The 17,929-nt window shown below is 36.2% G+C and overlaps 1 protein-coding gene across 5 annotated transcripts in view; it reads left to right on the plus strand.

The window, feature by feature from the left end:
* The window catches only part of KLHL5 (kelch like family member 5), a 74,621-nt gene that overhangs the window by 16,483 nt on the left and 40,209 nt on the right, over nt 1-17,929 (plus strand). The window contains exons 2-3 of one of the 5 annotated variants that reach the window (XM_079920819.1): nt 3,416-3,886; nt 15,519-15,701. In XM_079920819.1, the coding sequence (XP_079776945.1) occupies nt 3,504-3,886; nt 15,519-15,701 (566 nt within the window). In that variant the 5' untranslated portion in view covers nt 3,416-3,503. Of the gene's footprint in view, nt 1-3,415; nt 3,887-5,056; nt 5,137-5,176; nt 6,207-11,052; nt 11,074-15,518; nt 15,702-17,929 lie in introns of those variants that run through there. The other 4 variants (XM_079920822.1, XM_079920820.1, XM_079920823.1 and 1 more) reach the window with 4 other exon arrangements.

Here is a 17,929-nt window from a genome sequence, read left to right on the forward strand (position 1 = left end):
ACATTGATTACCAGGAAGAAGGAGGAAGATTGACAAAATAAGTGTCTCAGTGAAAAAAGCATGCAGTATGAGTCCACCAATACAAAAGTTTGGGGTGGTGGTGAGCTTTTGTATATACATGCGTATGTATGTATGTATGCATGTAACCAAACCCATGACTATTACAGCAGTGGTTAAAGGCTGCTACTTGGCCTTTGTCAACCCAAGATCCTAGTATCCCTTTAAAATCAGAAAGCCTATTTCAGTGGCTAATCTCCCATATGCATCTCTAGTCTACTCAGAAGAGCTACTACATTAAAGAGGTATTTATTTAATGTATATCTCACTACCTTGGTGAAGAGGGTCTTTGGCCCCTCTTGGGAGTGGAGGCATGGTTCAACATTTTAACGTTCACATCTTTGGATTTCTTCTCTATATCAGGAAATGTCTTGCATATCAGTGGTCTTTTTTAATAAATTTTTTAAACTTTATTTATTTTTGGCTGCATTGGGTCTTCATTGCTGCACGTGGGCTTTCTCTAGTTGGGGCAAGCAGGGGCTACTCGTCGTTGTGGTACACGGGCTTCTCACTGCAGTGGCTTCTCTTGTTGCGGAGCACAAGCTCTAGGCATGCGGGCTTCAGTAGTTGTGGCACGCAGGCTGTAGAGCGCAGGCTCAGTAGTTGTGGCGCATGGGCTTAGTTGCTCCGCAGCATGTGGGATCTTCCTGGACCAGGGCTCGAACCTGTGTCCCCTGCATTGGCAGGAGGATTCTTACGTACTGCGGTACCAGGGAAGCCCATCTCAGTGGTCTTTAATGAAGTCCACTCTTGTGTTCAGGCTCCAACCAATCAACCAAACAGCAAAACAATTAAAATTAGCTTTTGGAGCTGGCACAGTGTAAATGGACTCTCTGGTAATTGTTCTCATGTTGACAGATTGAATTTGAAATTAGAAATTATATTTATATAAAATTATATATATCAAAATGTATTCTTTATTTGTAATGTTCGTTTAATTATCCTTTTCTCTACCAGAGTATAGCCCTCTTTAAAGAAAGATCTTTGTTATTTATTTTTCTACCTCTTGTGGTGCCTTAAACGTGTAAATGCTTCGTAAATTCTTATTTGCATGAAGACAGTGATGGCAAGATCATTATGAACTACTACAGTGGCATTTCTTCATTGTGTGGGTCTATACCATGCACTGCAAGATGTTTACCATCTCTGGCCCCTGCCCATTCAATGCCCATAGCCCTCTCTTGTCATTCCAACAACTAAAAATCCATGCCCCCTTCTTCCAGAAGCCTTTCTGGGGTGTGGGAGCAGAGAGCTGTTGCTGCCTTTGTTGAGAACCACAAGGCTAGAGTAATTGGAGAAGCCTTTCTAAGGGCAGCAGTATCTGTGCTAAACCTTGAGGGATGAGTGGGATTTCAAAACCAGAGAAATTGGGACACAAACAGCATGTAAAACAGGAAGCACAGTAGACTTTGTCTTAACTGATGAAGCAGTGTGTCCATTTGGAAAATAGTTAGAAACAAAGTTGGATAGGTAGAGTGGAGTTAGAAGGGTGTTGATAAAAGGAGTCTGACAGAGGTGAGAGGAGAGGGAATGGTGTCATTTCATTCTCTAATGCATCCTGCATACTACTGCCAAATTAATTTTCTAAAACATTGCCCCGTTCAACAGTCCACTTAACATTGCCTGCTAGCCTTTACACCTTTGATGTGTGTTCAGGGCATTTTATGTCATCTTATGCATCCAAATTTATCTCTTATTACTCCTTAATATTAATTAGGTATTTCTGGTTGGCTGATCAAACTGATATTCCCCCCTCTTTCTTTGTCAGTGTGCTCACTTCATGCTTTGTTAATATCTTTCTTCCTTTATAAAATCTTTCATCATTCTGGCTGTAAAACTTCTTACTATTCTTAGAAGCCTTCTCCCTAATGAAACTGGCCCATAGCACTCCACACCATCCTGATATCTCCTTTCTCTTTCTTAGTATTTATGGTTTGTCCTACAGTATTTGGCACAAAATTATATATGGCTTTTCATGCCTATTAGTCTTATTTCTCTGAATAATTTTTATTCTCCTAAAGAGCTGTGTGAGGTTAAGATATACCTCACAATATTTTTGTAAGCCTCCAAAGCAGCTTTTTTTGTCATTTATTTTGTCATTTTGATATAGCACTAGATATTGAGCACCCTGAAAACTCAAACTCTGTTTTTGTAGATGACAAAATGTTAATACTGCAGCATTATAATATTTCTTATACTTAAGTTATCAATTTTGTTGTTTCAGTAACTCGATTTAATTATTTTTGAGGGTAGGAACCAAGATGTATGTATCTGTTCCCCCATAATGCCTATAGAGTGTCTTGCTCACAATAATCATTCAATATTTTAAAATTTGATTGCATTTGATAGATTTTTATTTGCTTTATCAATTCTCCTTAGCTGTAACCATGTTCAGACCATTGCTTTGTTTTGCCAACAACAGAGGGCACCATCGGGGTACTTATACATCCAAGAAATAATCCTATCCCAGTCCTAGGTAGCTTTCTTGAGCCACACTTTCCTTTTCCTAAGTAGTGTCATAGAAATTTGGCTATTGTAGTAATTCAGAGTGGCTCAATCCTAATTATAGAGCAATATGGACTTCAGGTCATTTATTTGAGAAAGAATAAGTACTGTCGTATTTTGATCCTTTGTAGTTTTCAGACTTTTTCTTTCTTTTTAGTCTTCTCAATATTCTTTGCTCAGATGAAGTCTTACCCAGATCTTACTATATTAATGAAACACACTCCTTTCCTGAAGGGAGAAGATAGAAGTGGAGAGCAGTGAATGGGAACCCCACCTTTGTACTCCTCCTTCTTCCTGACCCCGCATCCAAAGAGCCAGCTTGAAAATCACTATAACTCATCTAATTTAAAAAAACTTTAAAACAACCTGTTGTTTTGTGATATCTCATTTAGGAACTTAGTATAAAAATAGAAACATTTTAGTTTTACAGTGATTTTTAAGTACAAAGGAAAATGCTGTGGCATACATTTCTTGTTTCAGCAATAAAAGAGTTAATATACTAAGCAGCAGAGACCGAGACACTGCGACTACGGGATAGTGCTTTCTGTCACTGTCATTTGTGGTTTAAGAAAAGGGGGTGGTGTTCTGCGTTTAAAAGGACTTTAATGAATGCTGTCAGTGTTTGTGAGAGCTAATGGTCAGTAAGGGAAAGGAGAGTAGGGGACAGTGGTCTAGCTGTTTCAGGATAGGTGGATGAGAGTTTGCTCTGATTGAATGGAATGTTCCACCGTGTTTCATCTTTTTTTCATTGTCCTTTGTTCTCTATAATCTGATATATTGGTATAAAAGTAAATGTAGATATATATGTGAATGTGATTTATTTTCCTTTCAATTTGTTTATTGTGTACAACAGGGCATATACTTCTCTTGTCTTGGTTGGATGCACAAATTGTGCAGTGCTTTTTGCCCGTTGCCTAGACGATCACTTGGTTTCTCTGAGGATGTCTGGTTCTCGTAAAGAGTTTGATGTGAAGCAGATTTTGAAAATCAGATGGAGGTGGTTTAGCCATCAAGGATCATCTCCGAATTCTACAGTTGACAGCCAGCAGGGAGAATTTTGGAATCGAGGACAGACTGGAGCAAACGGTGGGAGAAAGTTTTTAGATCCGTGTAGCCTACAATTGCCTTTGGCTTCAATTGGTTACCGAAGGTCCAGCCAACTGGATTTTCAGAATTCACCTTCTTGGCCAATGGCATCCACCTCTGAAGTCCCTGCGTTTGAGTTTACAGCAGAAGATTGTGGCGGTGCACACTGGCTGGATAGACCAGAAGTGGATGATGGCACTAGTGAAGAAGAAAATGAATCTGATTCCAGTTCATGCAGGTTGATTATTTTCTTACTGATAGAAATGGGGTGTGGGGGTATATTCTATATACTGTTTAAAATAATTTAGTATTATTACTTAAAATCTATGATTTTATATATATATATATATACACATACCTCTACATATATACACATATGTAATATCTTGGTATGTATATGTGATACTTTTGCTGGAATTTTTTTAAATGTTCTAATATTGATTTTAATTCTGTAAAATTATAAAGACAACAAATAGCTTTCATTTTGAAATATCTTGTGTTCCCTATATAGATCTGGCTCTGCCCTGAAAATAATATATGGTAGCAATTTTATGCATCCTTGCCTTGCATTTTGCTTCATTCGTTTATCTTCTATAGTCATAGCAAAACTATAGAAGACATTTCTATAGTATAAAAATTTTTATGACATTTTAGTTTGCAACAGATTATAGAGTCATTTTTAAATTTTTATGAAAATGAAAGGTTTTATGAGGAGAGGTATATTGTAGTTGCCAATAATTTTTGCACCATTGTAGTTATCAATAATATTTTTCTTATGGTTATTTCTCTTTGTCCTATGTTGCAGCCCTCCAGACTAATTCAGAGAATACAGTAACATGTCTCTTTCTAAGATGACAGCTCTAGTAATTCCTGTTGCCTTCACTTCTCTGAAAATTGTGCTATTTAGGGAAATGAAGGACATTCCTTCAGTAGAGTGTAAGGGAACATAGAGGAGCTAGATGTGGTCAGCTGGTGAAAAGGGGGCAAAAAGAGGAGGAAATGAGTTTGAGGAGAGAAAATTAAAAATTGGTAATTTCATAATGACTTTATCCACCTTCACCCGTGGAACCAGGCTTTACCTCTGAAATGAATTTTCTTCTTTATCAGTTTAAACTATCAATACTATAGCATATTATGTAACAAGTTAGGGCCTGAAAGTCATCTTTCTGATTCACCTTCATTCAAAAATATTTAAAGGCTTATTATTTTTCTAGATTAATTACTGGATCCTTTTTCTTTTAAAATTTCTTTACAGGTTTTGATAACACTTGTAATTTGTATGTTGGTTATTATTAATATAGGCATCATAAGAGATGGAGACAAAATGAGTTCGTATATTCAGATATCTTTTACTTGGGGATATTTACCGCCTTCTCTTCTAATCTTCAGAATATGGAATTCTGAACTGTGATGCTGGAATAATAACAAATATAGAACAGTCCTCTGTAATCATTTGTTTAATGGAGAGAAGGGAATATCTCTACATAGGTAACTAGTGTATTTAATTTTTTTAAATTTAATTAGTTTATGATTTAGCATTATTTTAAGGGAATAGGAACCACGAATAATTTTGATTGGAGATTATTTGAATTAATATGGTTTCATTGTTTTGTATTTTCTTTGGATACTTGTTGCCATAAAAAGAATAAAGTATATATTAAAAGGTTCAGGGTTTATCATTTTGGGGATAAAACCATTCCCATTTGGAGGGAAACCAAAGAGTAATCATCTTTTTATTTGAAACCAATACAATGTATCAAGAATATTCTAACAAAATTAGAAAAAAACCAAAACATTCATTCGTTTACCAGCATTAGTTATGAAAATCTTAACATGTATCTACTACCTGGAGAGAGTATGCATATGTGAGTATAAAATTTATATACATGTATAACCTTAGAAAGGTTGTACACACATAGGTCACTATAATTTACTTCCTTCAACAGAAGTAGTTTGCATAGCTAATGATTACTGAAATTAAGTTAATCTATTCTTTAGTATCCATATTAAAGTGTCATCTTGATGGGATATTCATTATGACAGAAAAAGACTTTTTTTTTTTACTGAGGTAGCTATGTGCATACTTCAAGAAAATACAATTGTTATTTTTAGTTGTAGGAGTTATAAAAATAAGAAAATTATATGTTTTAAAATTTAAAATAAATTTAGTTGTTTTCAAATGCTAATCAAGAAGATTGAGAGAGTAAATAATAAGATGGGAGTAAACAGTTCACATCTGCAGTGACCAAACTATTTCTAAAATATTATTTCAAAAATAAAATGTACTTAGAGAACATGTCTTTGATTTTTAGATATAAGAGGGGAAATCTGTCAAAGAAATTTAATATTCCTGGTGGGTTAAAATTTCTATCCCAACATCTTATTGCAAAAAAGTATTCTAGATTTTAGAAACGTCATTTGCGTGTATACTTTTACTTTTCCATTTTTTCCCTAGATTTAAATACATCTAATTGTCACATCCTCCTTCAGTCCTCCAGCTCTGAGTCTTTGATCTTCGTTATGAGGATAAATTTATTTGCCCCCAGCTTTTTGATTAAGTAAGCAGTCTCTCTAGGTGTTTGCCCTTCTACTGTAAACAAATCAAAAACTATCACTGTTAATGTCAAAAGAAGCTGCACTGACATTCATCAGATTTTGTATATAACTTGGAAATAGTTATTTTCATTATATAATATTTGCAAATAATAAAATATATAGTAAACATTTTATTTGAGTATACTATAGATTGATATCACATGGTGGGGAAATACAATATACGAAGAATTTCTCATTTAAGCGGTCGTAATACTTGCATAGACCTCAGAACTCAGATTGAAATTTTGAGTTATTAGAAAAAAGGGAAGACAACTTAATGGTTTTACATACACAGAATCATAACCCCTACAGTGGGTCCAGACAAGTTAAAGCAGAAGTTAAGAGGCAGCATATGTTGCTAATATGTTTGATCAGTTGTATTCTAAGTAGGAGAAATGTCTGCCTGAGCCTTCGGCTTATGGTAATTTCTGCTGTCACACATCTAAGTGATTTCTTATCTTTTAACTTCGATCTTGGGTCTATAGCCTAGCCACTCTCTGTCTGTGGAATCAACTCTAAGTCATTACTTTGTTTTTAAAATAAAGTAAAAAACTTTGGTTTCTATACCATGAGGAATTTTAAACCCTAAGTAACTGTTGTGACCTATGTGAGCAGTAGGTTCCAATGACTTTAACTCAGGATGAATTTTCACCAGGGCCAGCCAGGTTTACATAGTGGCTCACCATGTGACCATAGCTTAAACACGGTTTACACTTTACTGGATTTGCCAATTTTGAAATTATGTAATATTGACATATTGGAGAAATTTTCATTATTTATATTTTCATTATAATTTCATTATAAACAACCTTTGTTTATAAAGTTAGGGTTTAATATTTTATATATCAGACTACTTTTAGTCAATATGTATAAAATACTTCTATACAAATATCCAAAAATTATAATAGCTAATATTGATTGGGGGCTTGCTATCTGTGAGACACTGTTCTAAGCATTTTAGTACTATATTACCTCATTTAGTCTTCACAAATTTCTGAGTTAGATTGCTATTATTATCATTCTAATTGTAGAGATGGGGCCAATGAGGCACAGAAAGGGTAAGTAACTTGCTCAAGATTAGTAAGTAAAATGAAACCGCGTTTAAAAAACTAAAGTTTATATTTTTACAATAGTTTTAGATTTACAGGAAAATTTCAAAGATAGTATGGTGAGTTCCTTATATCCCACACCCAGTTTTCCCTATTACTAATATATTAATATGGTGTATCTGTTACTGTTAAACCAGTATGATACATTATTATTAACTAAAGCCCATACTTTATTCAGATTTCCTTAATTTCCTTTTTTCTGTTACAGAAAACGTCCTAACGTCCTTTTATCTGTTACAGTCCATGATACCAGTTACATTTAATCATATCTCCTTAGGCTCCTCTGGGCTGTTACAGTTTCTCAAACTTTCCTTGTTTTTGATGACCTTAGCAGTTTGGGGAGTAGTGGTCAGGTGTTTTGTAGAATGTCTTACTCAGTTGGGATTTGTCTGATATTTTTCTCATGCTTAGGTGGGGGTTAATGAGTTTTAAGGAGGAAGACCACAAAGGTAAAGTACCATTTTCAGCACATCATATCAAAGATACATATCATCAATCTAACTTATCACTGTTGATATTGACCTTGATCACTTGGAAATAGCTGCATTTTGAACCCAAACGATTAACATGTAGATTTCATGCACACATACCAGTAAGCAGTTCTCTGTGACTATTCATTTAATCACTGAGTTCAACTTGGATCAACATAACAGTTAATGATTCAGTCTATCCAGTTTCACTTTCTCTCCTCAACTAATTTTCTCAGCCTGGTTCTTGAAAAAGCCAACCCTGGCTGGCATACAGGTATAATCTTTCGACCCACAACCCTTTACCCACAGTCATCCGATCTGTCTTATCCATTGTTTGCTACTCTGTGTTTCAACTGCACATACCCTTGAACTCTTCTATACTTTGTCAGTTGATTTGCTATTCTTTGACTCATCTTGAAGGCATTTAGGTCCTTCTCCTCTCCCAACAAGGGGTTATCTTCATAATATACCGTTTCTCAAGTGCTATCTCCTTTTTCTTGACCCTCTTTAGGTTGTCTTTATATCTCCTTGTTTGAACCATTCTATTAATTCTGGTTTACTTTAAAATTAAAATCTTATATGTTTCCACATGAAAAAAATTTTGCTTCCAGAGATGGCAAAGAAGTTCAACTATATTGTACTTGTATCTGGGAAGGATGTATTGCATTGTCCTCCCTCACATGTGTATGCCCAAGTCATATCATGGATTCCCTTGACATAAGCCATGGAAACTCTCCCCAGAAAACCGTCTGTATGTGTGTGTGCACATACATGTGCGTATGTGCACATGTGTGTGTTAAATATTTCATATGGGGCTCATATGGGGTTCAAGGAATTCGTGAGCCCTCTAAAGCCTGTCTGTACACTGTATCAATCAGTGTTCTTAGTTTTAAGCAACTGAAATTGGCTGGTTTAAACAGAATAGGAATTTATTGGAATCATGTTAGTTCCTAGAAAGAATCAGCTTAGGAAAAATGTTGAGCATTACAGTTGCACAACTGGTATTTATAAGTCCAGATTTTTAAGGCAAAAGAATCTTTTATGACACTTATTGCTTATATTTTATTTTCATCTAGTTGGAACTGGATAGTGAAGTTTTACATTTTTAGAATTAGATATATTAGGCATGAAAACAATGATACACATGCACACACATACACATACCACATAATCACTCATGCACAGAGCCATATAATTTGGCCATTTAACTTTAGGGAATATATTAGTAGAGAATAGGCTAAGATAATATAACAAAGAGATTCAGAAATATAGTGGCTCAAATAAAATAGAAGTTTATTTCTCTGTCACCTAACAAATGGGGAAGTGACCCAGGGCAGACAGGTAGCTCTGCTACACAGGTTCCCTCAGAGACCCAGATTCCTTCTATATTGTTTCTCCATCCTGTAGGGTGTTATTATTTCTTTATGGTCAAAGCTTCCTCAGCTCCCCTCTGCATTCTAGCCTATGGGAAGGACCAAAGAAAGAAAAGGGAGGACATTAAGCAAATAACACAAGTTGCATATATCATTTCTGCTCACGTGCCATTGTTGAAAACCTAATCACATGGCCACGACTAGTAGCAAAGGAGGAGGCGCAGCTGTGGTCTCTGCCTGGGTAGCCATGTGTCCAGCTAAAACTCATTACTGTGGTAGATGTGAAGAATGGTTTGGAGGTTAAAATCAACAGGGTGCAAGAGGTGAGGACAGCTGGATAGAACTCTTCGGAATCTTTGGATCTAATTATTTAATGAGTTTTTTCCCATATTATTTACTATTTTTACCACTGAGATGTGAGCAAATAGAGATAAGCAAAAATGGAAAAACAAAAATTACAAATTACCCTGCCACCCCAAAATAATAACCATTAACAATTTGAGGAAGTATCCTTCCAGTATATTTTAGGTAAGTATGGAATAAAAATATATTTTTAGAATAAAAATCTGAATCTTATTGTACATACTATTTTGTAACCTTTTTTGCCCTAATGTAAATATAAAATTAAGACTCCTTTGGTCAAAAAAGGCAGAAGCCCCAACTCCAACTGACAAGCAAAAACTAGAACCTTTTTTTTTTTTTTTTCTGTACGTGGGCCTCTCACTGTTGTGGCCTCTCCCGTTGCGGAGCACAGGCTCCGGACGCGCAGGTTCAGCGGCCACGGCTCACGGGCCCAGCCGCTCTGCGGCATGTGGGATCTTCCCGGACCGGGGCATGAACCCGTGTCCCCTGCATCGGCAGGCGGACTCTCAACCCCTGCGCCACCAGGGAAGCCCAAAAAACTAGAACATTTTGATTCACATAAGTAAATAAAAACTCAAACAACTTTAGACATGATGAATCCAGATACTCAAATAACACCAGAAATCCTTTTTTTCCCCCTCTTTAGAATCTGTTTTCCTTTGTGATGGCATTTCCTTAGGCAGGCTTTCTTTGTGGTAGCAAAAAGCCACTAGTAGCTCCAAGTTTACTTTTTATCAGCTTAACCTCCTCAATGGAAAGAGAGGGACTCTTTTCCAAGAGTACCAACAAACATCTTGAAATGGACTCTCATTGGTTTTCTTTGGATCTTATGTCCACCCAAATCAATCATTATAACCAGAAGATATGATACTCTTGTTGGCCAGGCCTCAGCTGCTTGCTCACCTCTGCCCAGGGGGAAGACTCAACTCTGCCCAAGCCCTGTGAACTGAGGTAGGGTATGTGTGGTTTCCCAAAAGGTCGAGATGGGTCTGTTACCATAGAAAGAATCCTGGATAGGCAAAAGCAGTGTCCAGTAAAACAGCTTGCTATGTCATTAAATGTTCTCCTGTATCTTTTTGAATGGCTGCATCATTCTCCCTTGCACAGACATACCTTTTGGTTATTTAACCAATATTCGAATTTTTTTGGAATTTAGATTGTTTCCAGTATTTTCTTGTTAGAAACAACCTGTGATAACCCCGTCCCCATAGTTAGATCTCTACATACAGATGACCATTTCCTCTGGATAAAGTCCCAAGGGTGTGCACGTTTTTAGGGTTTTTGATCTGTATTCTCAAAGTTATTTCAGGAACATTACTCCTCTTTTAATTCTCAGCAGCATTGTATGAGAGGGCCCACTGGCCCTTCTCCTTCACACTGGTTATTGTTTAAGAAAATCTGATTCTTATATAAACAACATTTGACTCTTTTCACCACAGATATTCTGACTGCAGGACCAGCAGAGAACTCCTTAAATTCCAAAATGAAAAAGTATTTCTCTTGAGAAGGGAAGAGGTGAATGTATTCTTTTTCTTTGCCTCTTGCCATTTCTCTTTATGCACCTGCCTTGTCCTCTCCTTAAAAGAGAAAACCCCAACTTCTCTTCCTCCTTGCTCATCTAAACCTTAAGATGTATTTCAGATCTCACCTGCTGCTTGTTGCCTTTCCGATCACCAGCCCATACTGATCTTTCCTTTCTGTAAATTCTGATCACAGTTACGTTCCAATTGGGGATGTACAAGATGATCTGTTGGAGAAATGGTAATTATATGTATATATACTAGAATGTTTATTTACATTTTATTTTTTAAATCTATTCTTTTTCTATTTTATAATGTAAATAATAATTGTACAATGACATATGTATATCTTTTATAAACTCATAAATATCCATATATTGGGGCACATGCTTAAAAGTATACTGAAAAGGATATGCATAAAAATATTTTTAGAGACTGCTAGCCTACACTAAGCAATTTACATTCTTATTTTACATTTGTGACTTTGAATATGTGTAAAAGATGTCAAAAGATTCATGATATAGTAATCTGCACTTTGGCAAAAGCATGAATTCTGAATGCCAGAAGCTATGAGGCAGCTTATCACTTACCTGGGGAGTGAGCCAACAGACCACTTAAGAGTTTCAATGCAGCTTTGTTTTCTACGCAAAATCATATACAGTATAATTCTTGTGAAGTGATTTTTAAAACTTCTTTTTGAAAAATTACTCCATTAAGAAAGCCTAATGCAAGTTCTGGTGATGATAGTGAGGAAATCTAAATAGTTTCTAATAAAAAGATAGTATTGGCCATGGTGCATATTGTGTGCGCACAGATGTGTGAAATCTGAAGAATTGTCAGTATTAGTGTTGCTGTTTACTTTTTTCCACTTTATAAAACTTAAGTCTTCAAATTCTAAGTCCCTTCACTAAAAGAAAAAAATCATACCTTCTTTGCATCCCCAGTTTCTAACAACTGGTGCAATAATGCATCTCAGGAGTTACTCTATAAATAGTTGGTGACTTGATTTGTTTGATACTTGCCTCTTTTCTATGTTTAGGCATTTTCTGACTTACAAATTCATAGCCTACTGCAGAGGGACAATAAGCTAAAAATTAAATGTTTCCCGGTAGCCTGGAAATATCCAGCAATGTAGAGTTCATTACAGTGAACGTCTGTTACAAAAGATTTGAATGATCTCATGATGCAATTCTTTGAAATATGACTTACCATCTTAGTAACATCAAAGATATAAAACTAAGCAGAAATGTTAGATATATTTCCTCTGTCACCATGTAAAGATCTAGTAGGAATCACAGAGAAATATGTTTTAAATGCTCCATAAATGGCCTATTCCCAGATGTTTATATTGTGGGTTAGGATGTCTACTGGGTTTGTTAAAGGCCATTTTAATTAGGAATCAGGAAATTTAGTTATAAAAATTGATAATGTTGGCGATCGTTTTTTAGGAAGACAACCAAACAAACAACATTGTATAAGACAAAAGACTGAGATTACAGGCCTTCCCATTGGCCTTTGAAAAGCAAGGATCTACTAATAGGAGTTTATTTACCTTGATTGTGTACTTTTTCTGTGCTAGGGTTATGCATTCATTTAATAATCCTCCCATGAAGTATCCTCTAAAAGAAAATACTATGTATTACTTATTCCTGTATTGCTATTGGAGGTAAGACTTAGAGAAGTTAAATAACTCGTCCAGATACATAGTAACAGAGTTGAATCAGCACTATGCAATAGAACTTTATGCAATGATGGAAATGTTCTATCTCTGCACCATCCAATCTGGCAGCCACTAGCCCCATGGGGCTACTTGAGCATTTGAAACATGACTAGTTCAACTAAAGAACTTTTTAATTTTATTTTCTTAATTAAAATAGCCACATGGGGGGCTTCCCTGTTGGCGCAGTGGTTGAGAGTCTGCCTGCCGATGCAGGGGACATGGGTTCGTGCCCTGGTCCGGGAAGATCCCACATGCCGCGGAGCGGCTGGGCCCATGAGCCATGGCCGCTGAGCCTGCGCGTCCGGAGCCTGTGCTCCGCAACGGGAGAGGCCACAACAGTGAGAGGCCCGCGTACAGAAAAAAAAAAAAAAAAAGCCACATGGGGGCTAGTAGCTAACTATATTGGACAGCACAGTTCTAGAACCTTCCTAAAATGCTCTTAATCACTACCCCATACCTCTCCAATTCAAGCTTCCAAACCAAAACACATAATAGGAAAAGAAATAGTAAGAAAGTAATGACATTATAAATTACACAGAGCCAGAGTATTAAAAACCTTTGATTAGCCAGAGATAGAGATGTTATCTCTGCCCCATGGAAAACTAAGAGACTCTTGCTGTCTTAACCCTAGCTAAGGGGCAGTAACAGAGCAGTAGACTTTTGTCTAAGATCCTGAATTCTCATGTCTTTTGTTGTTGTTGTTATTGTTAAATTATCCTCATTCATATTGTACTATCATTCTCCCTTCATACCCTTGGTCCTTGCACTCACTAATGCCTTAAGGTAAAGGTAAGCAAAAATTTCCATTCCTTTGTGAGTGATTTGACCAACATTCTGAATGCCTCCTGATCCCTGGTTTTGTATCCAGCTACCTATATGTCCTTGGTTGATCACTTTGAGCCATTTGGGGCCTCAAAATTTTCTCATCTGCAAAATAAGGGGGTTGAATTAAATGACTACATAGGTTCCTTCTAGATGTAAAAATTCTGTGTATAATGGTTCTGATACCTAGGTTCTACAGTTGTCTGGATATGCAGCAAATTCTTTTTTTAAGTAAATTCTTCCATTATTAAAATTGTATGTGCAAGGTCCCAAATTTCTTAAAATAGAACAAGAGACACTAGAAAGCTGTGCAGCTCTTTAAGCCTGAGTAGCTTTGTTCCTACCTCTTTCATGTTCCTTTTGTGAATGGACAGCTTTGCTTTTCCACAGACTACAAATCAGAAGCCTGCACTTCTTTTGATCCTTCATTTGGAGCAGTGGGAGTGATTGCTATACCCAAAAATCTCTGAATTAATTGTCACATTGAAATAACATGTTTATTTAACATGTGATAGCAACTGAAGCCTTGAAAGCAAATCAAGAAGTTCGAAATGTTCAGCAGAGAGTGTAAATAGGAGTAGAAAATTTGAATTCCTAGGAGCCAGAGAGCTAATACAAATCAGCAAAGAGGGTAAGGTTGGTGGTCAAGAGGACAGCTGGTCCCTGGTAAGATATTAGATATTTATATGAAGAAAATTCTCTTAAGATATAGTGAGGCTTAATTCAACAAAGCATTTATCAGAATCATTATATCCTTAAAAGTAGATCTGATGAGAAATGATAACTAAGTTACGGCATAGTCGGTAGTTTTGTAGTTAATTGTATAACCAAGGGATGTTGATTACTTGATTCAAGTGATCTTGGAGAAGGGATCTAGGGGAGAGGGATGGGTTTAGGATTTCATTCTTAGTCCCAATCTTTTCACTTTTTCACCATTTCCATCAATGAATCATAATGAAAATATAGAACAAATACTCTTCAAATTATAATTTGGAAATTTCAAATAATTTTTTTTTTTTTCAAATAATTTTTAGATACCTGGGTTAGGCCATCAAATTCTCTTAAGCTATAATCTAAGTTATAGGTTACCTGGGCTATTGAAGACTAGTCAGAGAATCAAATGATTTATAATGATTTATTTATAATGATCTATTAATAATTATTTATAATTTATAATTATTTATAATTCATTTATAATTTTATAATATATTTTGTATTCTAAACAGTTATAAATGAACTGTGAACATAACCCATTTTTAAATAAAGGATGGCTTGGGTTTATATCTCCAAAAGAGTTTAATTCCCTTTCTGCCTTCAAAAAATGATCTCTTGGGCTTCCCTGGTGGCACAGTGGTTGAGAGTCCACCTGCCGATGCAGGGGATACGGGTTCATGCCCCGGTCCGGGAAGATCCCACATGCCGCGGAGCGGCTAGGCCCGTGAGCCATGGCCGCTGAGCCTGCGGTTCCGGAGCCTGTGCTGCGCAACGGGAGAGGCCACAACAGTGAGAGTCCTGCGTACCGCAAAAAAAAAAAAAAAAAAAAAAAAAAGATCTCTTATGCCCTTAAATATAATGTTGGAGCTATGACTATCAATATGAATATAGTTTGGCTCTTTTTCAGCAGAGACGTCGTATTGACAAGAGAAGAGACCTCAGGAACAGGCAAAGAATATATGTAGCTATTAACTAGAAGGTATCACATTCACAGTGTTTGCAAGACACACATATGATTTGAGCCATCATTTGATTTTCAAAGGCAAAAATGATGAATGATTGTTCATTAATATAGACTGATAGCGTTGCTTCTATTACATTTGAAGGATTTAAAAGGACTTAATAGGAAAGATATTTTTAATGTGTTAACGACTTTTCAAAATGTGTGTTTTCTTTCTTTTCAGGACTTCCAATAGCAGTCAGACAGTATCATCCTGCCATACTATGGAGCCATGTTCATCAGATGAATTCTTCCAAGCCCTTAATCATGCTGAACAAACATTCAAAAAGATGGAAAACTATTTGAGACACAAACAGTTATGCGATGTAATTCTAGTTGCTGGTGATCGCAGAATTCCAGCTCACAGGTCATTGTTTTCTAAATTTCTATATGTGTGAAATATTTCCTTGATCATTTAATTATGTATATTGAGGTAACTTGTTCTAATTGATTATGCAATGGACTCTTTTGGTAAAGTGGTATATTTCATGGAGTTTCTGCAAAGAAGACAGTGCATATGAAATTATTACACATTAAATGACCCCAGAAGGATCACTTTCCCTCTGTAGAAGCATAAAAACAAAACATACCAGCCTGAAATCAGTATTGTTTGGTATAGATTTCAGCTACTATGAGCAGCATTCCACCTAATTCTACCTATTAAATAACTTTCAGTAAGCTCAGTAGAAATTAGAGCTTTGAGTATTTAGAAACAAAAAGGCTGGTGGAATGGAGTGGCAAAACTGTTGAGTTTTTAAATAGCCACATCTATTCCAACTTCTGTTTGCCTGCCTCCAAGAAATATGAAAAGCAGTGGTGCTAGGGAATAAAAGCCTTTAACAGAAATGAAGTATTACTTCTTGATGTAAGAAAAGGAAATGGAAGCTGTTAAATAAATAACGATTCATTATTTTTCTCCTAATAATTACATATTTAATTGTTCAGTGTTAATCACCATTATGATCCCAAAGGTTTTTTTTTATAATACCTTTCAAAACTAATTAATACTGTGTCCCAAAAGTTTTGTTAAACCCTCAAAAGCGAAAGTAAAATTAGAAAAAATGGTCTTGGTCTTCAAGTTTTCAGTTACTCAGTTCAGCATATATTTATTGAGATGCTACTATATATTGTGACAGAAAGTCCATGTTGTGACTTTTTATTTTATTGGGTTTATTAGAAAGATATTCCAACCTGAATTTCATACAGGCATCTCAAATTCCCTGTTTACAAAACAAAACTCATTACCTTACCTGCAATGCTTGTGAAAGCCATCACCATCTCACCTGGATTACCAGTGCAAGAAACTCCTAACTAGTCTCCCTGTTTGCACTTTTCCCCCTTACATTCCATTTTCTACACAGCTCCCTGAGTGATCCTTTAAAATGGAACTTAGATCTGGTTGCTTCTGTGATCAGACTTTCCAGTGCCTCCTCATGTCACAGTGTGAAAGCCCATTTCCTCACAGTGGCTTATGTGATCCAGCCTGCCATTACCTCTTTACCATTCTGCCCTCCTTTCTCACTCTGCTTGAACCATACTGACCCCCTTGTGGTCTGTTGCATGTGGCAGGCATGCCGCTTCTGCCTTTGGATTTTTGCACTGGCTGCTACTCTGCCTGAATGCTGTTCCCAAATACCTGTGTGACTAATTCCTGCACCTCCTTCAAGTCTTTTCTGAAGTGTCACCTTCCCATGAGACCACCTATTTAAACCCACTCCCCATTTGCCCTTACCCTGCTTTTTTCCCCATGGCACTTATCACTTTTTGATGTACTATAGAATTTACTTCTGCTGGGTATTTGTCTCCCTGTAGAATATAAGACTCCATAAGAGAAGGTATTAATACATCTCAAGTATTTAGAACAGTGCCCAGTGTTTATTAGGTGTGCATTATTATTTGTTCAGTGAATAACTGAATGAATGGGCAGTTCTCAGAAGAAGAAACCTGAATGGCCAAAAAACATTTGAAAACACCTTCAACCTCACTAACAATCAGGTGAATGAAAATTAAAACAACAATGAGATACCATTTAACACCTTGCAGGTGGCCAAAATTTTGACATCGACAATATTGTGGGGAAAGGTTAACTCTTATGCAGTGCTGGTGCTAGACTAAACTGGCACAGCTCTTTGGAGAGCAGTTTGGCAAACCGTAGGATTCAGCAGTGCCCTCCTGGGGAGAGAGGTGAAGGGAATTAGAGAGGAGCATAGAGAGAGCTTCAACTATTATCTGTATCATAATTTCTACTTCTTTAACAAATGAATAAAGTAAATCTGTGTAAGTGTGCTGATATGGAAAATATCTTCAAGACATATTATCAAATGAAAAATGCACGTTTCAAATACATATATTTATAACCTATTTTGCTTAATATGTGACTATCAATAATTTGGACAGAGACATACCTAATATATAATAATGTATTATAACAAAATACAAAGTATAGTTTTGTATTGCGATAATGATATAATTTTATAACAAAATACAAGCATTATAATATACTATCATAATTTAAAAATCATGAAGTTTAAAAATAACCTGCTAGGGACTTCCCTGGTGGTCCAGTGGCTAAGACTCGTGCTCCCAATGCAGGGG

This window comes from Stenella coeruleoalba, assembly GCF_951394435.1.
Source record: "Stenella coeruleoalba genome assembly, chromosome: 4".
NCBI lineage: Eukaryota > Metazoa > Chordata > Mammalia > Artiodactyla > Delphinidae > Stenella > Stenella coeruleoalba.